The sequence below is a fragment of the Scyliorhinus torazame genome, chromosome 5 (assembly GCF_047496885.1).
Source record: "Scyliorhinus torazame isolate Kashiwa2021f chromosome 5, sScyTor2.1, whole genome shotgun sequence".
NCBI lineage: Eukaryota > Metazoa > Chordata > Chondrichthyes > Carcharhiniformes > Scyliorhinidae > Scyliorhinus > Scyliorhinus torazame.
In genome coordinates, this window is record NC_092711.1 from 175617257 (window position 1) to 175641759 (window position 24503).

General features: G+C 46.3%; 1 protein-coding gene and 1 long non-coding RNA gene across 2 annotated transcripts in view; one reads left to right on the forward strand and one right to left on the reverse strand.

Moving 5' to 3' along the window:
- LOC140420748 (uncharacterized) overlaps positions 1-24503 on the forward strand; it is a 77988-nt gene that overhangs the window by 4280 nt on the left and 49205 nt on the right. Inside the window, exon 2 of the mRNA XM_072504734.1 lies at positions 5852-6864. Within this exon, the coding sequence (XP_072360835.1) occupies positions 6187-6864 (678 nt within the window). The 5' untranslated portion in view covers positions 5852-6186. The remainder of the gene's footprint in view (positions 1-5851; positions 6865-24503) is intronic.
- Positions 1298-24499, reverse strand: LOC140420751 (uncharacterized). The gene is made up of 3 exons (XR_011946545.1): positions 24133-24499; positions 23870-24050; positions 1298-1528 (listed from the first exon to the last, which is right to left on the reverse strand). It is a non-coding gene; the product is annotated as an uncharacterized lncRNA (long non-coding RNA).

Below are 24503 nucleotides of genomic sequence, written 5' to 3' on the forward strand. Positions count from 1 at the left end.
CTTCCCACTGACCATCACAGAGCTACCCCCCATCCCTCGGATCGGCCACAATGCTCCCCCACCTCAAAAGCCACTCTCTTATAACCCAACACTGCCACTCCATCGTCTTCATGTCTAACCCCGAGTGGAACCCCTGCCCCACCCATTCGTCTGATCCCCAAACTTCAGCTGCATCTGCTGCAAGAGCACAACGTCTGCCTTCAGGCTCCTCTAATGAGCAAAAACACGCGATCGTTTAACCGGCCCATTCAACCCTCGCACGTTCCACATGACCAGCTGGCCAGGGAGGGGGGCCCCGCTCCCCTCCCCTGCCGAACAGCCAGATCCCCATTTAAGCCAGCCCCCAGCATGCGCCCCTTCAGGCCCGCCCTCAGATGTTCACCGTCATCTCTCCCTTTGCCACACCAACCACCCCCCTTCCCCACTCTCACAAGCAAACAAAGAACCAACCCAATATCTCTCCACCCCTCCCCCATGCCTTCCTCCTGGCAACCCCCAACTTCACTCCCATTAACTAGCCTGCCCAGCTCGCATGGCGGTCCCTGCCCAAGGCCTCTGACTTCTTCTCACTATTCCAGTCCGTCCCTTCCCCTCAACCCTCCCGACCAGCAACAAAGAGAAACAAAGGGCACACTCCCCATCACCGCTCTCCCATCCAAACCTACCCCAATTTACCCACCCAATGGGGAAGTCCATGACATCCAGAGACATTCCCCTGTCCACTACCTTTGTCACCTCTGCAAAGAATTCAGTCAGATTATCAGGCATGAGCTTCCCTTCACAAATCCCTGCTGGCTCTCCCTGATGGACTGAAATGTTTTAAGGTGTTCAGTTACCCCCATCCCTGATTATAAACTCCAGCAATTTCCCCACCCCAGATGTTCGGCGAACTGGTCTGTAATTCCCGGGTTTCCCCCTTTCCCCCCTCATTAAAAAGTGACAAGTGCAGTTTTCCAATCCAGAGGGACTACTCCTGAATCTAGGGAACTCTGGGAGATTCTTGTTAGGACATCTACAATATGCTCCCTGAAGTAAAAAACTCACCAGTATTCTTAGAATTCCCCCTGTACCAAAAAAGGGTCAAGATATTCTTAATGGTGAACAGGGATTCTCACTCCCTGACTCCTCTGCAGACTTAGGTGGGTGCTATTCGGGTCAAACTAGTGTTTCAAGTTATCCCCCGGCATAACCCATATCTTTAGAGAAGAATTTTATCGACTTGCCACTTAGTAGCATCGATCTTGGTCCCGCGTTGCTAAGTCAGTAAAGTAGACTTTGTAATAACCACTGTTTCAGGTTAAAACTTTAAATTATTTTATTATTATTTTTTCTTTTACAAGATAAAATCACTGTCTTTACAGAAAAGCAAAAAGATCTTGCTTCTGGATTCTCCTGGTTGGCTGATCAGACCTTCCTGGGCCTCCTTGACAATCTCTCTTCTTTATCTGTTGGTTTTCTCCCGGTTATTTTGCGGTTCTGCTCGGCTTTCGTATTCTGTCAGTCCCATGTACCGAAATCACCCTGCAAGCTGAGAGTGAGTGCCTGGCTGAGAGCTATTCAGGATATATATCACCCTTCCAACAGCCTTGCTGATTACATGACATTATTTTTAAGTATTTTCTTCTGCTCCTTAACGCAATACCCTTTCTGTCCATATGATTCCACATCTAGTTTCCGTAATGTCGAACATGAGAGTGCCTTCATGTTAAGCTTGACCTTGGTTTGTCAGCTCACTGGCAGGGAGACGTCCTGCTAATTATTCTGTGGCATTCCAGACTTTCAATCCCTTATCTTTTTTAAGCATTGTATTTTCTTGTATTCCTAAATGTTTCAAGTTATATTCTTCCCTTTTTACAATTTTACAACAAGCTATTGACTGCTTTTTTGAAAAGAAGCAGTGAGCTGCGGTGAATTGTCCGGTATTAAAATCAACTCTTCTCTCCAGATTTCCACTTTTAACTGGTGTCATTAAATTTCTATCATTCACAAATAAATGTTATTTCAAGTAATTCAAACTTAAGATTTTGGCAATTCCAATCAATTGCTTGCTAAACTAATTAACTTCTATTAAAGGGTATTAAACTCATTCCCTTTATGTAACTTAAAACTTAACTTTTATAAAACTTTCTCCGACTTGAACTAAAGATATCAGGTTACAGCATGAGCTGCTTCGTTATCTCGAGGCCTGTGTGATAATGGCCGTCTGCATTCCAAAGACTATTTGTCTGCAGTTGACCCTTCGAGGGCCTTCTGCTTATCATTTTTTAGCATTTCATTACATTTACATTTATAGGATCTTTTCTGTTACTTTGCTTTTTCTCATGTTCCTTGGGTTTTATCATCAGACCTTCTCGTTTCAAATGACATCTTTCGCATTTTTCTTAACATCTCCAACTTCCTTTAACATCCTCGGATGGAAACCGTCAGGTCCTGGGGATTTGTCAATCTTTGGTTCCATTAATTTCCTTGTGAGTGATACTATAGCTGCCTTGGGAAAGCGGGCAGCATAATCAAAGACCCCTCCCACCTGGGTTATTCTCTCTTCCAACCTCTTCCATCGGGCAGAAGAAACAAAAGTCTGAGAATACGCACTAACAGATTCAAATACAGCTTCTTCCCCGCTGTTACCAGACTCCTGAATGACCCTCTTATGGACTGAACTGATCTCTCTCTGCATCTTCTCTCCTGTTGTTCGCACTATACTCTGTATGCTTCACACTATGTCTATGTCTTTACATTGTGTATTTATTATACGTCCTATGTTTCTTCATAAATGGAAGGATCTGCCTGGACTGTACGCAGAGCAATCCTTTTCACTGTACCTCGGTAGACGTGACAATAAATATAAATCTAATCTATATTTACATAAATTGTATTAAGTCCCTGTCCTCTATCGACTATTAATTATTTTGTGACTTCTGAAAAGTTATCCTCCTTTTCAACTGTAAATACTGAGGCAGAGTAATTGTTCAGCGTGTCTGCCATTCCCCCATTATCACTGACAATATCTCCATTTCCAGCTTTTACTGGGCCTACATTGCTCTTCACACCCGCTTTCCCTTTATATAACTAAACATTCTTCTCATTGATATTGATGTCCCTTGCAAGTTTCCCTTCAGCCCTTTTAGTCGCTCTAACAAGCTGCTTTATGACCCTTTGCTGGTCCTTGTACCTTTCCTATTCGTCCGGATCTGTACTATGTCTTGTATTTTTGTGCGCCCTTTCTTTTAGTTTTAAGCTGTCCCTAACCTCTTATTTGTCCATGGCTGCTTTTTTTTTTTTTTTTTTTGGTGAAGTGGAGCCTTTTCCTCTCAGGGGTATATACTTGCTCTGTATCTCGTTAAATGTTTCTTTAAATATTCTCCACTGATCCTCAGTTGTTTGACCCATTAACAGATCTCCCCAGTTTACCGTGGACAGTCTCTGACTCATCCCGTTAACGTCAGCCTTACCCAAGTCTAAAATTCTACTGTCTGTAATGTGCTTTTCACTTTCAAACACTACACTGAATTCAATCATGTTGTGATCACTATTTGATAAATGTTTGCGCACAGTTAGGCTACCAACTAAATTTGGGTTATTACTCATAATTAAATCTTTTTTCAAATACATTTAGAGTAACCCAATTCTTTTTTTCCCCCCCCCAATTAAGGGGCAATTTAGCGTGGCCAATTGACCTGCCCTGCACATCTTTTTGGGTTGTGGGGGTGAGACCCAGACAGACACGGGGAGAACGTGCAAACTTCACACGGACAGTGACCTGGGGCAGGATCGAACCCAGGTCCTCGGCTTTGTAAGGCAGCAGTGCTAACCGCTGCACCACTGTGCTGGCCCTTACTAACAACTAAATCTAATATTGCCTGTCCCCTTGTTACATCTGGAACATATTGCTGCAGGAAACTATCTCGGACGCATTCCAGAAATTCACTCCCTTTCTGCCAGGTGCTTGTCTGCCTCTCCCAATCTGTGTGTCAGTTATAATCCCCCCATTAATACTCCTCTGCCTTTGCTACACACTTGCTAAATTTCTGCCTTTATACAATCTAGCACCTCTGAACTGCCACCAGGGGGTCGATACACAACACCCATTACAGTTTGAGATTGTTTTCTTCCTCAGTTCCACTCCTATGGTCTCCACTGGATGCTTTCCCCTCACTGTTTCCTTCCTCACCATTGAGGTGATAGTATTTCTGATCAGTAAGGCTGATCCACCCCCTCTGCCATATTCTCTGTCCCCCCCTGTAAACTTTATAACCGGTATATTTAGTTCCCAGTCCTGACCATCCTGCAGCCAAGTCTCTGTAATAGCGACAACATCATAATCTTCAACTTGCATTTGCGCCTGCAGCTTGTCTAGTTTATTCCTTACACTCCGTGCATTTGTCTATAGAACCTTAATCGGGCTGTTCCCCCTGACCACTCCCTCAGCACTGCTTCTTTGTTATTTGCTTCTTTGTTATTTGCTTGTTTGTTACTTTTCACTTTTGCGTTAACCAGGATGCTACTTGCTTTGTCATTAGCTGCAGTTCCTGACGTTAGGTTCCTGACTACCTCCCTATTTATCCTTTCCATGAGGACACTGGTCCCAGATCGGTTCAGGTGGAGACCGTCCCAATGGTACAGATCCCTCCTGTCCCAATACTGATGCCAGTGCCCCATGAAATTGAACCCCTCTTTCCCGCACCACTCCTTTAGCCACGTGTTTACTTACCTAATTTTCTCATCCCGATGCCAATTTGCACGTGGCTCAGGGAATAATCCAGAGATTATAACCCTTGGGAACCTGTTCTTTAATTTTGTTCCTAGTTCGTGATATTCCCCAAACTGGTCCTCTTTCCGAGTCTTGCTGATGTTGTTTGTCCCAACATGGACCCCAACAACTGGATCCTCCCTCTCCAATGTCCTTTCAAGCCGGTTAGAGATGCCCCTCACCCTGGCACCGGGCAGGCAACATACCATGTGGGACTCTTGGTCCTGCTTCCAAAGGATGTTATCAGTTCCCCTAATTATAGAAACCCCGACAACGACCACTTCTTCTCCCCGCTTGAATGGCCTCCTGTACCAGGGTGCAGTGGTCAGCTAGCTCATCCTTCCTACAGTCACTGCTCCGATACCCTGCCCCTCCGAGTCCGCTCCCTGGAGACTAGGTATGGGCAATAGGTGTATCAGGCTCTGGTCAGACCCCATTTGGAGTATTGTGAGCAGTTTGGGGACCCGTATCTAAGGAAGGATGTGCTGACCTTGGAAAGGGTCCAGAGGAGGTTCACAAGAAGGATCCCTGGAATGAAGAGCTTGTCGTATGAGGAACGGTTGAGGACTCTGGATCTGTTTACATTGGAGTTTAGAAGGATGAGGGGGGATTTTATTGAAACTCACAGGATACTGCGAGGCCTGGATAGAGTGGACGTGGAGAGGATGTTTCCACTTGTAGGAAAAACTAGAACCAGAAGACACCATCTCAGACTAAAGGAACGATCCTTTAAAGCAGAGATGAGGAGGAATTTCTTCAGCCCGAGGGTGGTGAATCTGTGGAACTCTTTGCCGCAGAAGCCTGTGGAGGCCAAATCACTGAGTGTCTTCAAGACAGAGATAGATAGGTTCTTGATTAATAAGGGGGTCAAGGGTTATGGGGAGAAGGCAGTAGAATGGGGATGAGAAAAATATCAGCCATGATTGAATGGCGGAGCAGACTCGATGGGCCGAGTGGCCTAATTCTGCTCCTATGTCTTATGGTCTTGTGGTAGTGGAGCTGAGGTATTGGGGAATGAGAGGAAAGAATGTTCCAGAGAAATTATCTGTTCTGAATTTCTATCCTGGACTGAGTGTTGACTTTTGTAAACTCCTTTTACAGATATTACAAGAGGAGGAATTACAGACAAATCTTAATTGACACGTCTCAGTCTTACAGAGTCACTCGATACTTTGGAATCTGAGTATCATCAGCCTTTGAATCTCGGAGGAGAATTGTTTGCCCACTTTCAACATCAGTGTGACTGGAAAAGCACCGAGATAGACACACCCGAGTGAGAGTGTTCCAGGGCACTGACTGTGGAAAGAGCTTTAACCAGTTACACAGCCTGAAAACAAATCACACCATTCACAGCAGGGAGAGACCGTACATGTGTTCTGTGTGGATGAGGCTTCAACTGATTGTCCAACAGGGAGAGACATGAGGACACCCAAAACATGAGGAAACCGTGGAAATGTGGGGACTGTGGGAAGGCATACAGATTCCCATCTCTGCTGGAGATTCATCGACGTGTTCACACTGGGGAGAGGCCGTTCACCTGTCCGCAGTGTGAGAAGGGATTCACTCTGTTGTCCAGTCTGAAGAAACATCAGCGAGTTCACACTGGGGAGAGGCCGTTCACCTGTTCTCAGTGTGGGAAAGGATTCACTCAGGTATCTAGTCTGAAGTCACACCAGCGAGTTCACACTGGGGAGAGACCGTTCATCTGCTCTCAGTGTGGGAAGGAATTCCCTCGCTTATCCAGTCTGAAGTCACACCAGCAAGTTCACACAGGGGAGAAGTCGTTCACCTGCTCTCAGTGTGGGAAGGGATTCACTCAGTTATCAAACCTGCAGACACACCAGCGAGTTCACACAGGGGAGAAGCCATTCTCCTGCCCTCAGTGTGGGAAGGGATTCAGACATTCATCCGCCCTGCGGACACATAAGCGAGTTCACACTGGGGAGAGGCCATACACCTGCCCTCAGTGTGGGAAGGGATTCCCTCGGTTACCGGACCTGAAGAAACACCAGCGAATTCACACTGGGGAGAAGCCATTCCCCTGCTCTCAGTGTGGGAAGAGATTCACTCAGTTATCCCACCTGCAGAGTCACCAGCGAATTCACACTGGGGAGGCCGTTCACCTGCTCCCAGTGTGGAAAAGGATTCAACCTGCAGACACATCAGCGAGTTCACACTGGGGAGAAGGCAATCACGTGTTCTGAGGAGGGGAACAAAATTAGTGAACCATCCCACCTGCTGAGACACCGGCGAGTTCACACTGGGGAGAGACCGTTCACCTCTCAGTGTGGGAAGGGAATCCATGATTCATCCCACCTGCTGAGACACCAACAAGTTCACAATTGATTACAGGGGTTGGATTCTGCTGTTATTGTTTCTGCTCTCAGTTACATCAAGGACTGCATTTTGTTCATTCTGATAGTTGGTCAATGGGGAGGGTTTCTTTCTGCTGGACTGGCCGGTCTCACGACTTTGCCTCCAGTGGGCTGACGCTCTTCGAGCCTTGTTGCGACTACCTGGTTTTAAATTTCACAAGGATCACAGAGTGAAGGAGTGTTTGGAAGTGAGAAGATATTCAGTTTGCATTTCTGTTTGGATGCCCCCCAAATCATGCCACATTGCCATGAAGATGGGCCCTAGGTGGTTACAAGTTTTTTTTGTTTAATTTATCTAGGTGTTTCTCACAGAAGAAAACTATCAGGGTATATGGGGCAAGTTGTCTGGGGTGGACTGGGAAACCACATTAAATGGTATGATGGGAGACAGGCAATAGCCAATAGTGAAGGAATTATTATATATCTGCCAGAGGGGGGTGTCAGTTAACTCAGTTGGCTGGATGTCTGACCATGATGTGGAGTGACTCCAATCGCAGGGGTGCAACTGTTGTACTCCTAGATTATCATAGAATTTACAGTGCAGAAGGAGGCCATTCGGCCCATCGAGTCTGCACCGGCTCTTGGAAAGAGCACCCTATCCAAGCCCACATCTCCACCCTATCCCCATAACCCAGAAATCCCACCCAACACTAAGGGCAATTTTGGACACTAAGGGCAATTTAGCATGGCCAATCCACCTAACCTGCACATCTTTGGACTGTGGGAGGAAACCGGAGCACCCGGAGGAAACCCACGCAAACACGGGGAGAATGTGCAGACTCCGCACAGACAGTGACCCAAGATGGGAATCGAACCTGGGACTCTGGAGCTGTGAAGCAATTGTGCTATCCACAAGGCTACCGTTCTGAGACACTTCAGTTTGGATTTCTGGTGCAGAGTAAAGTATAACCGTGGAGTGGAATTTTAGATTGTGTAAAAGGACAAGTTCTATTTTATAAATAAAGGTGGAGGTTTCTGGCAAAAGTAGTGTTTAGTCAATGTTGCTACTAAGGCATCACGGTCACACAGTGGTTAGCACTGCTGCCTCACGGCGCCGAGGACCCGAGTTCAATCCTGGCCCCGGGTCACTGTCCGTGTGGTGTTTGCACATTCTCCCTGTGTCTGCGTGGGTCACACCACCACAACCCAAAGATGTGCAGGATTGATGGATTGGCCGCACTCAATTGCCCCTTAATTGGAAAAATTAGAAACAAAATGTTGCTTCTGGTTTGTTTGCTGCAGTAAAAGCCAGAAAACCGTAAGTCCTGTTGTGTGATCCTTTACATTGTTGACTTGGAATTGATATTTTTTTAAAGTTATTGATCTGTACAGAGATCCTAATCCACAAGTTTTGACTTCCCATTTGAGCCTCAGGCAGTTTTCTGGCTCACTATTCTCGTGTCAGTGACAGCCAGGAGATGGAGCTGAGGGCTGAATTTAGTTGAGAATAACGGGGCCTGCACCCCAGTTGGGAAACTGCCATGGGCGTCGCACTAATAGAGAGACCGGAAGGTGCTGGAGGACTGACTGGGAAATGGACCTCCAACCAATTCTCCCTGTGTTCAATGTGTTCTCATTGTTCTATTGTCTATTTTTATGATGTTCATTTACATGAATAGGATGGGAATAGAGGGATATGGACCCCGGACATGGAGAAGATTTTAGTTTAGATGGACAGCATGGTCGGCGCAGGCTTGGAGGGCTGAAGGGCCTGTTCCTGTGCTGTACTTTTCTATGTTCTATGTTCAATTAGGACACAGGAGGGGGTGACTGGGGTAAGTGACGTGACCCCCGGTATTCAGTGCCCGTGTCCAAAGTGAGAAGTCATGGGAACAGAGAAACCAAAGAGAAACCATTTGGGTTCTGAACATTGTGAACATCCTTTTACTCTGCTTGCTATTTATCCTCAAGTAATTTTCTGTTAGTTTTTTTAACCATGTTGTTTCATTAATAAACAATTAACAGGAAACTATTTGATTTTGCTGGATTTTTCGTGATTAGATTGATGTAGTTCAGGGAAAGTGGGTGAGAGGTTGAGAGGCTCTTTAACAGAAAGTGAGTCCCTCTAAGATGATTGGCAAAGGAACCAGAGGGGGAGAGGAGATTTGATTTTTCTTTTTTTTTAAATAAATTTAGAGTACCCAATTATTTCTTTTGCCAATTAAGGGGCAATTTAACATGACCAATCCATCACATCTTTGGGTTGTGGGGGTGAAATCCACGCAGACATGTGCAAACTCCACACGGACAGTGACCCAGGGCCGGGATTCGAACCCGGGTCCTCAGCGCCGCAGTCCCAGTGCTAACCACTGCGCCACATGCTGCCACTATGACTTTTCTTTTAACACACAAAATGGGGTTCAGGGAGTCAATTATGATTGACTCATTTATTTAGGCTCCTTGAGGGAGTAACACGGGATGTCAATAAAGGGGAACCTGCAGCTGTGGTTTATTTAGGTTTCCAGAAGGTATTTCCCAAGGTGCCACATCAAAGGTCTCTGCACAACATAAGAGCTCATGGTGTAGACTAGAGGGCAACATATCAGCAGGGGTAGAGGATTGGTTAGCTCACAGGAAGCAGAGAGTGGATATAAATGGGTCATGTTTGGGTTGGTAGGATGTGACAAGTGGAGTATCACAAGATTAGTGCTGGGCCCTCAACTATTTACAATCTATATTAATGAGTTGGATGGGGTTAAATTTGCTGATGACACAAAGAGGGATTGGAAATTAATTTGCCAAGTGGACTTCAGGAGAATGCAAAGGACAACAAATAGATGAACTGAGTGAGAACAAATTGACAGATGGAGCATAACCTGGGAAAATGTAAACGTGCCCACTTTGGCAGGAAGGATTAAATAAAACAACATTATTTAAATGGGAGAGAGATTACAGAACTCTGAGGCACAGAGGGATCTGGGTGTCCTGGTACAGGAATCACAAGTTAGTTTGCTGTGTTACGACACCCTGGGCTAGTGCGCGGTCAATTCCAGCCCCACGTGCCCCAGAGTCACAGCACAAGTGAATTAATCAATAATTTTTATGAAAATACCCTGGGCTGGATGCTCCGCCGCCGGGATGCTCCGTTTTGCCGGCAGCCCGGGGGTTTACCGACAGCGTTGGACTGCTGGCCCACAATGGGAAACCCCATTGATCAGCTGGCGAAACCTGACAGCACACTGAACCAGAAATCTGGCACTGTGGGACGGAGAATCCAGCCCCTTATGTCTTTGGTCCTCGGCTGCCCAACAATCAGTCACCATAGTTGCAAATATAAACACAATTAATGTTTATTTATTACAAGAACAACAATAAAATATGCAGCAAACACAACTGGTTAACTATAAGCCAATTCCTAATTCCCACTTTAACCTGCCCCCAGCCTCTACACACACACATAGACAGACAAACACAGAGGGGTGGAAAGGGATAAAATCATAAGTTAAAGAAATTCTTTTTTTCAGATGATGGTTTTTGGCACTTTTCTTCACAGCAAGCTTGCAGATTAAAGTCTTTAGTTTACAGCCTGTAGTGATCTTCTCTGTAGATTAATTTGTTCAGGTTCTCTGGAGTTTAGAAATGCAGTACTCACACTTTTCTGGAGAGGCACCGCATCTCTGTTCAAACATTTCAGTTTGTGGTTTGTATTCAGGTCTCCATGGTTTCAGGACGACAGCATCCACAGGCTATCTGGGAAGAGAGATAGCACTCACAGCTGCCTTCTGGAGAGAGGTAGTCAGTTCTGCCTCTTGTGCTGCTAGAATCAAACTAAAAGCTTGGGATTGTGAAAAACATTCCAGCGGGATAGGATCCAATCACCGCCTGTTACCTTGGAGCACAGCCTTCTGGGCCAATTCATTGGCCACCAGCCAATCAATCAAACCGAGTCCCAACCCCAATTCCCACACTGGTGCCTAAAGATCTGCAGCTCCTGTTTAAACCAGTACAGACGCCTGGATTCTTCTGCTTGAATTAAAGATACAGGCTGCTTGCCTTAAAGTGACATGTCCATTAAGCATCCATGGACAAAATGTAACGGCAACAATAAAAGAAAGGGGAAATAAGGTTATGAAAAGGTAGGGCCCTTACAGCCGGTACAGCAAGTGATTAGGAAGGTGAATGGAATATTGTTGTTTATTGCAAAGGGAGTGGAATATAAAAGTTGGGGTGTTTTGCTGCAGTTGTACAGGGCCTGGGTGAGACCATGGGCTGGATTCTCCACTGTATATTCTCCATTGCGCCGGCAGCGCACCCACACCTGGGGACTTCCAGACGACGTGGAGCTGGCAACAATGGGAAACCCCATTGGCCATTCCAGGTGGGGGCGCTGCAGGATGGAGAATCCCGCTGCTGGCAGGGATGCGCCACAGGACGGAGAATCCCACCCCATATTCAGAGCACTGTGTACAGTTTGGGTCTCCTTATTTCAGAAATGAGATAATTGCATCAGAAGCAGTTCAGAGGAGGTTGACTCCCAGATTCTGGAACGAGGGGGTTATCCTCTGAGGAAAGGTTTGACAGGTTGGGACTGTATCCAGTGCAGTTGAGAAGAATGAGAGATGATCTTATTGAAACACATGAGATCCTGAGTGGAATTGACAGAGAGATTCATTGAATTTACAGCGCAGAAGGAGGCCATTTGGCCCAATCAGGTCTGCACCGGCCCTTGGAAAGAGCACCCTACTCAAGCCCATACCTCACCCTATCCCCGTAACCCCACCTAACCTTTTATGGACACTAAGGGCAATTTAGCATGGCCCATCCACCTAGCCCGCACATCTTTGGACTTGTGGGAGGAAACCGGAGCACCCGGAGGAAACCTCATAGACACGGGGAGAACGTGCAGCCTCCGCATAGACAATGACCCAAGCCGGGAATCGAACCTGGGAGTCTGGAGCTGTGAAGCAACTGTGCTAACCACTGTGCTACCATGCAGCCCATGGTGCTGAGGATGTTTCCCCTTGTGGCAGAGACTAGAAATCGGGGAGACCCGGTTAAAATCTGACATGTCCGAGCAAGCTACTCAGTTCAAGGGCAATAAATTCTGGTCCAGCAACTCCCGCATTCCATTAAGAATTTACAAAACTCTCTCCACAAATCCTCACTCAATTTCACTCCTTTATTGTCCAGTTCTGGCCCCGCCTGGGGTAACATCTACTCCATATTTTCTTCTTGTGCGGCGAATTCTAGGTTACTGGTACATAAGGACAGATGCTTCAAGCAACAGATCAAGCATGGATGTATAAGATTCTTCAACTCCCCCTTTACCCCCATCCAACTTGTGGACAGTTCTTACTCAGTATTATTTCTCCCAAGCCCTTCATTGTCCCATTATCGCTTTAATTTCACTCCCACTTTGCCCATGTCCAGTGTGTTTAATTCTATTCTGCTTGTTTTAAAGTCAGTTTCACTCTGGAGTGTGTCAATATCTTGATGATGTCACAATGGTGTCTCAATCCCCTGGCCACATTAACCATTTCATCTCCTGCTGTGTCTCCAGTAGCTGTGTGTGTTTGGGACTCGGTCTTCAGTCCATTTCACCGTGAATTTAGGCTTGTTATTTTTCACATGTAACAAATCACATCTGCACACCCACACCGGTATCCCAAAATCATGTCACATATTCTTAACTCTCAGATGCTCTGAAGATGAAAGTGAGTATCTGTCTTTCTTATCTGCCCTGTTATGGTGCTGATATTTCATGTCTTGGCCGGGCTTTCAAATGTGGATTTCTTTGAAACAAAATTCATGGGCCAGGATGTAAATATTTCCAGGAGAAAGTGATCAACTTATTCATCCCATATAAACATTCCAGACTTTCACTGGAACACAGGTGGAGACCAGATTGATATAGGTTTGCCTTTCAGTCGTCAAAGGTCAGACACCCTGTACCATTTGCCAAACTGGACTATTTGACGAACTGCGTGTTTTAATTAACACTCCTCTTTCCTCCAGTTGCTCTACTGTGGGTAAAATCCCTTTGGTTGGGGACGGGTTGATGGGTATTGTTTGGTACACGGTGGAACATTACCAGTGAATGATGCTGGTTCCATCTGTAATTGGCCACAATCATTCTTATCTTTTGCCACATTGGATGTTCATAAAGCTGATCTTTCCTGATGGTTCTGATTGACCATGTTACTGTCCCATTTTCAAAGCTTAAGGGAGAATTCAATTAGAATAAAATATCCAGACCCAGAATAGCCGGGTCCACTGGGCCTATCCAGACTGAAGATATCAGAGAGAGAGGGAGCGAGAGCGAGATGACTGGTGGTTTAATCTGAGGGTCACCACATCTCAGGCGAGGGGCAATGTTGAGAAGGTGGACCCTTCATGGATAACCTCAGCCAGTACGACAGTTGCACCCCAGCTAATGGAGTCACTCCGCATCATGAACCAGCCATCCAGCCAACTGAGCTAACTGACCCCACCCCCCCCCACCCCCCGTAGATGAATAATAATGCCTTAAAATATTAGCTATTGCCTGTCTCCCACCATACCATTTAATGCAGTTTCCCAGTCTACCTCAGACAACTTGCCCCTCATACCCTGATTGGATGTTCACCCAGATAAATTAAACAAAAACATGGAACCACCAATGCCCATCTTCATGGTAATGTGGCAGGATTTAGAGGGATCCAAACAGAAATGCAAACTGAATATCTTCTCACTTCCAAACACCCCTTCACTCTGTGATCCTTGTGAAATTTGAACCAAGGTAGTCGCAACAAGGCTCAAAGAGCGTCAGCCCTCTGGAGGCAAAGCCATGGGACTGCCAAGTCGAGCAGAACAAAACCCTCCGACCCTCCCCAGTGACCAACTGACAGAATGAACAAAATGCAGTCCCGGATGTAACTGAGAGCAGAAACAATAACAGCTATAGCCCCTGTAATCACTTTGAACTTGTTGGTGTCTCGGCAGGTACAAGGAAACACCACATTCCCTCCCACATTGAGTGCAGGTGAATGCTCACTCCCCGGGGTGAACTCACTGGTCTGTCTGCAGGCAGGATGGAACACTAATTGCCTTCCCTTACTCAGAGAACGTGATTGCCTTCTCTCCACTATGAACCCGCAGATGTGTCCGCAGGTTGGATGAATCACTGAATCCCTTCCCACACTGGGAGCAGGTGAATGGTCTTTCCCCAGTGTGAATTCGCTGGTGATTCTGTAGGCTGGATAACTGAGTGAATCGATTCCCACACTGAGAGCAGGTGAATGGCCTCTCCCCAGTATGAACTCGCTGGTGTGTCCGCAGGTTGGAGAACTGAGTGAATCCCTTCCCACACTGGGAGCAGATGAAAGGTCTCTCCCCAGAGTGAACTTGCTGGTGACTCTGCAGGTGGGATAACTGAGTGAAACCCTTCCCACACAGAGAGCAGGTGAACGGCCTCTCCCCAGCGTGAACTCGCTGATGTGTCCGCAAGTTGGATGATTTACTGAATCCCTTCCCACACTGGGAGCAGATGAACGGTCTCTCCCCAGAGTGAACTCGCTGGTGACTCTGCAGGTTGGATAACTGAGTGAATCCCTTCCTGCACAGAGAGCAGGTGAATGGCTTCTCCCCAGTGTGAACTCGCTGATGTGCCTGCAAATTGGGTAACTGAGTGAATCCCTTCCCACACTGAGAGCAGGTGAATGGCCACTCCCCAGTGTGAATTTGCTGGTGTGTCTTAAGGCTGGAGAACAGAGTGAATCCCTTCTCACACACAGGGCAGGTGAATGGCCTCTCCCCAGTATGAATTCGTCGATGAGTCTCCAGCTGAGATGGGAATCTGTATCCTTTCCCACAGTCCCCACATTTCCACGGTTTCTCCATGTTTTGGGTCTCCTCGTGTCTCTCCAGGTTGGACAATCAGTTGAAGCCTCGTCCACTCCACACAGAACACGTGTACGGTCTCTCCCCACTGTGAATGGTGTGATGTCTTTTTCAGGCTGTGTAACTGGTTAAAACTCTTTCCACAGTCAGTGCTCTGGAACACTCTCACTCGGGTGTGTGTGTCTCGGTGCTTTTCCAGTCACACTGATGTTTAACATCTTTTCATGCCGACAGATTGGGCAAACATTTCTCCTTCTAGATTCAAGGGCCGATGATATTCAGGTCCCAAGGTGACTCTGTAAGACCAAGATGTGACAATTGAGATTTCTGTCTGTAATTCCTCCTCTTGCAATATCTGTAAAAGAAGTTTACATAAGTCAACACTCAGTACAGGATAGAAATTCAGAACAGAGAATTCTAGTTTCTATGGAACATTCCTACCTCTCATTCCCCAATACCTGTCTCCAATACCTATTCCCCAGACCTACTCTCCAGGGAGCGGACTCGGAGGGATGGAGTTTCGGAGCTGTGAGGACAAAAACCTTACCTCGGGGATTCACTGCCGAGTCTCCAGGGAGTGGACTCGGAGGGGCAGGGTATCGGAGCAGTGACTGTAGGAAGGATGAGCTGGCTGACCACTGCACCCTGGTACAGGAGGCCATCCAAGCGGGGGGAGGAAGTGGTAGTTGTCGGGGATTCTATAATTACCGGAACTGAGAATATCCTTTGGAAGCAGGACCGAGAGTCCCACATGGTATGTTGCCTGCCTGGTGCCAGGGTGAGGGGCATCTCTAACCGGCTTGAAAGGATATTGGAGAGGGAGGGGAGGATCCAGTTGTTGGGGTCCACGTTGGGACAAACAACATCAGCAAGACTCGGAAAGAGGACCTGTTTGGGGAATATCAGGAACTAGGAACAAAATTAAAGAACAGGTCCTCAAGGCTTATAATCTCTGGATTATTTGCCGAGCCACGTGTAATTTGGTGTAGGAATGAGGAAAATTAGGGAAGTAAAGACGTGGCTAAAGGAGTGGTGCCGGAACGAGGGGTTCCATTTCATGGAGCACTGGCATCAGTATTGGGACAGGAGGGATCTGTACCATTGGGACGGTCTCCACCTGAACCGATCTGGGACCAGTGTCCACGTGGAAAGGATAAATAGGGAGGTCAGAACGACTTTAAACTAATAAATGGAGGGGGAGGGGAAGGCCTCAGGAGAACTCAATACAGTTCCAAAAACAAGTATCAGGACCGTCTGGACTGGGTACAAAATATACCGGTTATAAAGTTTACAGGAGGGACAGAGAATATGGCAGAGGGGGTGAAGTAGCTTTACTGATTAGAAATACTATCACCTTAATGGTGAGGGAGGATAATGAGGGGGAAGCATCCGGCGGAGACCTTGGGCTGGATTCTCCGTCGTCGGGATCCTCTCCTTCACCGGCAGTGCACTCAAGCCCGCGGACTTCCCGACCACAATGGGAAACCCCATTGGCCGACGGGATGGAGAATCCCGCCCCATATGGGTGGAACTGAGGAACAAAAAAATCTAAAACTGTAATGGTGTTGTGTATCGACCCCCTGGTGGCAGTTCTGAGGCGCTAGATTGTATAAAGGCAGAAATTAGGCAAGTGTGTAGCAAAGGCAGAGTAGTATTAATGGGGGATTATAACTGACACACAGATTGGGAGAGGCAGACAAGCACCTGCCAGAAAGGGAGTGAATTTCTGGAATGTGTCTGGGATAGTTTCCTGCTGCAATATGTTCCAGATGTAACAAGGCGACAGGCAATATTAGATTTAATTATGAGTAATGAGCCCAATTTAATGAGTAGCCTAACTGTGCATGAACATTTATCAAATAGTGATCACAACATGATTGAATTCAGTGTAGTGTTTTAAAGTGAAAAGCAAGTTACAGACAGTAGAGTTTTAGGCTTGGGTAAGGCTGACGTTAACGGGATGAGACAGAGACTGTCCTCGGTAAACTGGGGAGATCTGTTAATGGGTCAAACAACTGAAGATCAGTGGAGAATATTTAAAGAAACATTTAACGAGATACAGTGCAAGTATATACCCCTGAGAGGAAAAGTTTCCACTTCACAAAAAGAAAACAGCCATGGACAAATAAAGAGATTAGGGACAGCTTAAAACTAAAAGAAAGGGCGCACAAATGTACAAGACATAGTACAGATCCGGGTGAATGGGATAGGTACAAGGACCAGCAAAGGGTCATAAAGCAGCTTGTAAGAGCGACTAAAAGGGATTATGAAAGGAAACTTGCAAGCGACATCAATATCAATGAGAAGAAATGTTTAGTTATGTAACGGGAAAGCGGGTGGTGAAGAGCAATGTAGGCCCAGTAAAAGCTGGAAATGGAGATATTGTCAGTGATAATGGGGGAATGGCAGACACGCTGAACAATTACTTTGCCTCAGTATTTACAGTTGAAAAGGCGGATAACTTGCCAGAAGTCCCAAAAAAATTAATAGTCGATAGAGGACAGGTACTTAATACAATTAACATAACTATACCATCACTAACTAGGAAACTAATGGAACTAAAGAGTGACAAATCCCCAGGACCCGACGGTTTCCATCCGAGGGTGTTAAAGGAAGTCGGGGAGCACATTGTAGATGCCCCAACGATAATCGTCCAGAGTTCCCTAGATTCAGGAGTAGTCCCTCTGGATTGGAGAATTGCACTTTTTGAAGTGCGGATACACCAGCGAGTTCACACTGGGGAGAGGCCATTCACCTGCTCTTAGTGTGGGAAGGGATTCATTTTTTAAGATGGGTGAAAGGGGAAAAACAGGGAATTACAGACCACGAACCGAACACGGCATGGTAGCACAATGGTTAGCACTGTTGCTACGCAGCACCAGGGACCCAGGTTCGATTCCCGGCTTAGGTCACTGTCTGTGTGGAGTCTGCACGTTCTCCCTGTGTCTGCGTAGGTTTTATCTTGGTCCTCCCACAAGTCCCAAAAGACGTCCTTATAGGTGAATCGGACAGTCTGTCTTCTCCCTCAGTGTTAATGTAAGCCTACTTGTGACACTAACAAAGATTATTATGAAAATCTATGATGGGGAAACTGCTGCAGTGTATAATTAGGGATGGGGTAACTGAACACTTTTAAAAACTTTGTTCGATCAGGGACAGCTTATTTTACTGAATTTTTTGAGGACGTGACTAGGGTAGAGGACAGGGGACTGTCTATGGATGTCATTTATACGGACTCCCAGAACGCATTTGATAAAGTCCCACACAAGAGACAGTTAGCTAAGGTGGAAGCCCTCGGAGTTGAGGGCAAATTATTGACACGGTTAGGAAATTGGTTGAGTGGAGAGTGCAGGGATATGGGTATTTAATAAGATACAATGAAGAGTATAACACCGAGTTGTAGAGAAAACAAAACTTATTTTATTTAACATTAACTATATACACAGCTCCAGTTGCTGAGTTAGGAGAGATTACTCAAATTTGACCTGTTGCACTTTTCAGGATTAAATTCAATTTGCCACTGTTCTGCCATCTAACCAGCCCGTCCATATCATCCTGTAATCTGAGGCGTTCCTCACCATTTCCCACACCCCCAATTTTTGTGTCATCTGCTAACTTATCAGATCTCCAACATTCACATCCAGATCATTGATGTACGCTCCGAACAACATGGAACCCAACACCGATCGCAGTGGAACACCACTGGACACAGGCTTCCAGTCACAAAGACAATCTTTGACCATCACCCTCTGCCTGCTGCCAGGAAGCCAATTTTGGTATCAATTTGCCCTGGATCCCATCTTGACCAGTCCCCCATGTCAGACCTGGTCACAAACCTTACTGAAGTCGATATGGGCTACATGTGGGCGGCACAGTGGGTAGCACTGTTGCTCCATAGTTCCATGATTCCAGGTTCGATTCCCGGCTTGGGTCACTGTCTGTGTGGAGTCTGCACGTTCTCTCCGTGTCTGTGTGGGTTTCGTCCGGGTGCTCTGGGTTCCTCCCACAAGTCCCGAAAGACGTGCTTCTTAGGTGAATTGGACATTCTGAATTCTCCCTCCATGTACATACAGGGGCTGGCTGATCACAGGGCTAAAGAGCTGACTTTTAAAGCAGACCAAGGAAGGCCAGCAGCACGGTTCAATTCCCGTACCAGCCCCCCCGAACAGGCGCCGGAATGTGGCGACCAGGGGCTTTTCACAGTAACTTCATTTGAAGCCTACTTGTGACAATAAGCGATTTTCATTTTCATGTACCCAAACAGGCACCGGAATGCGGCGACTGGGGGATTTTCACAGTAACTTCATTGCAGTGTTAATGTAAGCCTACTTGTGACAAAAGATATTATTATCAACTGCACTCCCCTCAACTACACACCTAGTCACCTCCTCGGAAAATGCAAATTAAATAGAATCCACAGAATCCTTCTGCACCGACCCTCCGATAGAGCATGCTACCCAGGTCCACTCCCCCTCTCTATCCCCTTTAACCCACCTACCTTTTGGACACTAAGGGGCAATTGTTCATGGCCAATCCACCTATCCTGCACATCGTTGGACTGTGGGAGGAAACTGGAGCACCCGGAGGAAACCCACGCAGACACTGGGAGAACGAGCAAACACCACACAATGTAGACCATAGATCTCTTCCTTTCCAACCCTCCACCGTCTTCCTTCAAACCAACTTTCTCCTTCTCATTTCCTGCTTTCAGAGACTCAAAACTTAAGAGTCAGAGAGTTTTACAGCACAGAAAGATGCCCTTCGGCCCATCGTGAAAATGCTGCCTGTTCAGCCACAGCAGGTCAAAGATGAAAAGAGAGTGCAACAGCTTAGCACTTCATGAAGACACATAGCCATTTGATCTGTCCCTCTCTGCCACCAGCTCAGATATGACACTGCACAAACTTAGCAGCCACGATAGAGTTGGGATCAGCTGTGGTGAAACACTGGAACTGGATCCAGGTCAGGGTGAAATATAGTTTGCTTGCCAGTTCATTGGATGGTGAGGTCAGAGATGGGTGCTGCTATGGGTGGACTCAGATGAGGATTTTAAAGGCACGGATGAGGGTGTACATTGAGATGCTGAGTGGATTGGCTGGCTTGTCAGACAGTCAGTCCCTTCACTGTCAAGCAGCATGTAGAGGTCTGACTCCAAGTCTCCAAATTGGCAGAGGACATTGTGCAGAACGTGCCCTGTCCACAGCCTCTGCTCCATCTCCTTGTTCTGGTGCAGAACCAGAGGCACTGCTACTGCTGCTCACAAACCTGTTACAGCCTTTGTTTGGGTCAGTCTTTATAAGACATAATCTCCCTTTGACAAAGCCATGCTGACTATCCTTGATTAATTCTTGCCTCAGCAACAGAGATTAATTCTGTCCCTCAGAATATTTATTTCCTGACCACTCATAAGAACATAAGAATTAGGAACAGGAGTAGGCCATCTGGCCCCTCGAGCCTGCTCCGCCATTTAATGAGATCACGGCTGATCTTTGTGGACTCAGCTCCACTCTCTGGCCCGTACACCATATCCCCGAATCCCTTTATTCTTTAGAAAGGCATCTATCTTTTTCTTAAAAACGTTTAAAGAAGGAGCTCAACTGCTTCACTGGGCAAGGAATTCCAGAGATTCACAACCCTTTGGGTGAAGAAGTTCCTCCTACACTCCGTCCTAAATCTACCTCCCCTTATTTTGAGGCTATGCCCCCTAGTTCTGCTTTCCCCGACCAGTGGAAACAACCTGCCCGCATCTATCCTATCTATTCCCTTCATAATTTTATATGTCTCAATAAGATCCCCCCGCATCCTTCTAAATTCCAATGAGTACAGTCCCAGTCTACTCAACCTCTCGTCATAATCTTATCCCCTCAACTCTGGGATCAACCTAGTGAATCTCCTCTGCACTCCCTCCAGTGCCAATATGTCCTTTCTCAGGTAAGGAGACCAAAACTAACACAATACTCCAGATGTGGCCTCACCAACACCCTATACAATTGCAGCATAACCTCACTAGTCTTGAACTCCATCCCTCTAGCAATGAAAGACAAAACTCGATTAGCCTTCTTAATCACCTGTTGCACCTGCACACCAACTTTTTGTGACTCGTGCACCAGCACACCCAGGTCCCTCTGCACAGCAGCATGTTTTAACATCTTACCGTTTAAATAATAATCCATTCTGCTGTTATCCCTCCCAAAATGGATAGCCTCACACTTGGCAACATTGAATTCCATCTACCAGATCCTAGCCCATTCACCTAACCTATCCAAATCCTTCTGCAGACTTCAGGTATCCTCTGCACTTTTTGCTTTACCACTCATCTTAGTGTCGTCTGCAAACTTTGACCCATTGCACTTGGTCCCCAACTCCAAATCGTCTATGTAAATTGTGAACAACTGCAGGCCCAACACTGATCCTTGAGGGACCCCACTAGTTACAGGTTGCCAACCAGAGAAACACCCATATCCCCACTCTCTGCTTTCTGTTAGTTAACCAATCCTCTACCCATGCTACCACTTTACCCTCAATGCCATGCATCTTTAGTTTATGCAGCAACCTTTTGTGTGGCACCTTGTCAAAAGCTTTCTGGAAATCCAGATATACCACATCCATTGGCTCCCCGTTACCTACTGCACTGGTAACGGCCTCAAAAAATTCTACCAAATTAGTCAGACACGACCTACCCTTTGTGAACCCATGCTGTGTCTGCCCAATGGGACAATTTCCCTCCAGGTGCCCCGCTATTTCCTCCTTAATGATAGATTCTAGCATTTTCCCTCCAACCGAAGTTAGGCTTACCGGCCTATAATTACCCGCTTTCTGCCGACCTCCTTTTTTAAACAGTGGTGTCACGTTTGCTACTTTCCAATCCTCTGGGACCACCCCAGAGTCTAGTGAATTTTGATAAATTATCACTAGTGCGTTTACAATTTCCCTAGCCATCTCTTTTAACACTCTGGGATGCATCCCATCAGGGCCAGGAGACTGGTCTACCTTTAGCCCCATTAGCTTGCCCAATACTGCCTCCTTAGTGATTACAATCATCTCAAGGTCCTCACCTATCATATGCTTATTTCCATCAGTCACTGGCATGTTATTTGTGTCCTCCACTGTGAAGACTGACCCAAAAAACCTGTTCAGCTCCTCAGCCATTTCCCCGTCTCCTATTATTAAATCTCCCTTCTCATCTTCCAAAGGACCAATATTTACCTTAGCCACTCTTTTTTGTCTTATACATTTGTAGAAGCTTTTACTATCTGCTTTTATGTTCTGAGCCAGTTTACTTTCATAGTCTACCTTACTCTTCTTTATGGCTTTTTTAGTAGCTTTCTGTTGTCCCCTAAAAACTTCCCAGTCCACTAGTCTCCCACTAATTTTTGCCACTTTGTATGTTTTTTCCTTCAATTTGATACTCTCCCTCACCTCCTTATATATCCAAGGTCGATTTTTCCCCTTTCTACCGTCTTTCTTTTTTGTCAGTATGAACCTTTTCTGAACACTGTGAAAGATCGCTCGGAAGGTTCTCCACTGTTCCTCAACTGCTTCACCATGAACTCTTTGCTCCTAGTCTACCTTAGCTAGTTCTTCTCTCATCCCATTGTAATCGCCTTTGTTTAAGCACAAAACACTAGTGTTTGATTTTACCTTGTCATCCTCCAGCTGTATTTCAAATTCCACCATATTGTGGTCGCTCCTTCCAAGAGGATCCTGAACTATGAGATCATTAATCAATCCTGCCTCATTACACAGGACCAGATCTAGGACCGCTTGTTCCCTTGTAGGTTCCATTACATACTGTTCCAGGAAATTATCCCGGGCACATTCTATAAACTCCTCCTCAAGGCTGCCTTTACCAACCTGGTTAAACCAATCGATATGCAGATTAAAATCTCCCAAGATAACCGCTGTACCATTTCTACATGCATCCGTTATTTATTTGCTTATTGCCTGCCCTACCATCCTGTTACTATTTGGTGGCCTATAGACTTCTCCTTTCAGTGACCTTTTCGCCTTACTATTCCTGATTTCCACCAAAATTGATTCAACCTTGCCCTCCATGGCACCAATATCATCCCTTACTATTGCCCGGATGCCATCCTTAAACAACAAAGCTACACCACCGCCCTTACCGTCCATTCTATCCTTTCGTATAGTCTGATACCCTTGGATATTTAACTCCCAGTCGTGACCATCTTTTAACCATGTTTCAGTAATGGCCACTAAATCATAGTCATTCACGATGATTTGCGCCATCAACTCATTTACCTTATTTCGTATACTACGAGCATTCAGGTAAAGTACACTTATGCTGTTTTTTATGTCTTTGTTATGAATCCTAACACCTTGATCAGTAACTTTTCGCAATTTATTTTTCCTCTTACCCTTTCTCCTAATTTTCCTCGTCTTTGAACCCATATCTCTACATAATAACCTGTCACGTAACCTGCTGCCTTGATCTCCATTAACCATTATACTGTCATGATGTGGAGATGCCGGCGTTGGACTGGGGTGAGCACAGTACGAAGTCTTACAACACCAGGTTAAAGTCCAACAGGTTTGTTTCGATGTCACTAGCTTTCGGAGCGCTGCTCCTTCCTCAGGTGAATGAAGACCTCTTCATTCACCTGAGGAAGGAGCAGCGCTCCGAAAGCTAGTGACATCGAAACAAACCTGTTGGACTTTAACCTGGTGTTGTAAGACTCCATTATACTGTCCATAGCTTTACCCTTCCCTTCCCCCCAACTTGCTAGTTTAAAGTCCTTGTGACCAACCTATTTATCCTATTCGCTAGAACACTGGTCCCAGAATGGTTCAGGTGAAGACCGTCCCAACGGTACAGGTCCCTCCTGCCCCAGTACTGATGCCAATGCCCCATGAAATGGAATCCCTCTTTCCCGCACCACTCCTTTAGCCACGTGTTAACTCTCACGTTAAACTCACTGGTCTGTAATCTCCTGGATTTTCCCTACTCTTCTTGAATAATGGAACCACATTATCTGTCCTTCCTCTGGCACCGCTCCTGTGACCAGAGATTTGAAAATTATTCTCAAGAGCCTCTGCAATCTCCTCTCTTGCGGCCCACAGCAGCCTGGGAAACATCTCATCTGGGCCTGAGGATTTAAACAAGTCACCATGTGAAGGTGAGAATGAGAACATAAATGTAATGGGGAGAAAAGAAAGTGTTTTACTTACAGGGGTTAGAGGAGGTTTCAGTTTGTGTGAAGCGAGAGGAGCAGCAGCTTTGCTGGGCAGACAGTGAAGGAAACTCCGTGCAGCCAGTGAGACAGGCCCCAAATTCTGATTGGATGGAGGATCAGCGCCAATCCAATCCTCCACAAGTTCCTATTGGCCAATGTCACTCATGGAGACAATGAGGGGGCGGACGGGGATTTGACCTCCTTACGCTGAGCTGTTGTCCAATCCGCAATATTTTGTTTCTGTGACCAGGGATGTTGCTCCCAATGGGAGACTGTGTGCTGGGAACGCCCATCTGAGTCATTGTGACGTCCCACGGAGCCCTGCCTGAATCACTGCTCCGCGGTGACGTTTCCGGGTTCCAGTGC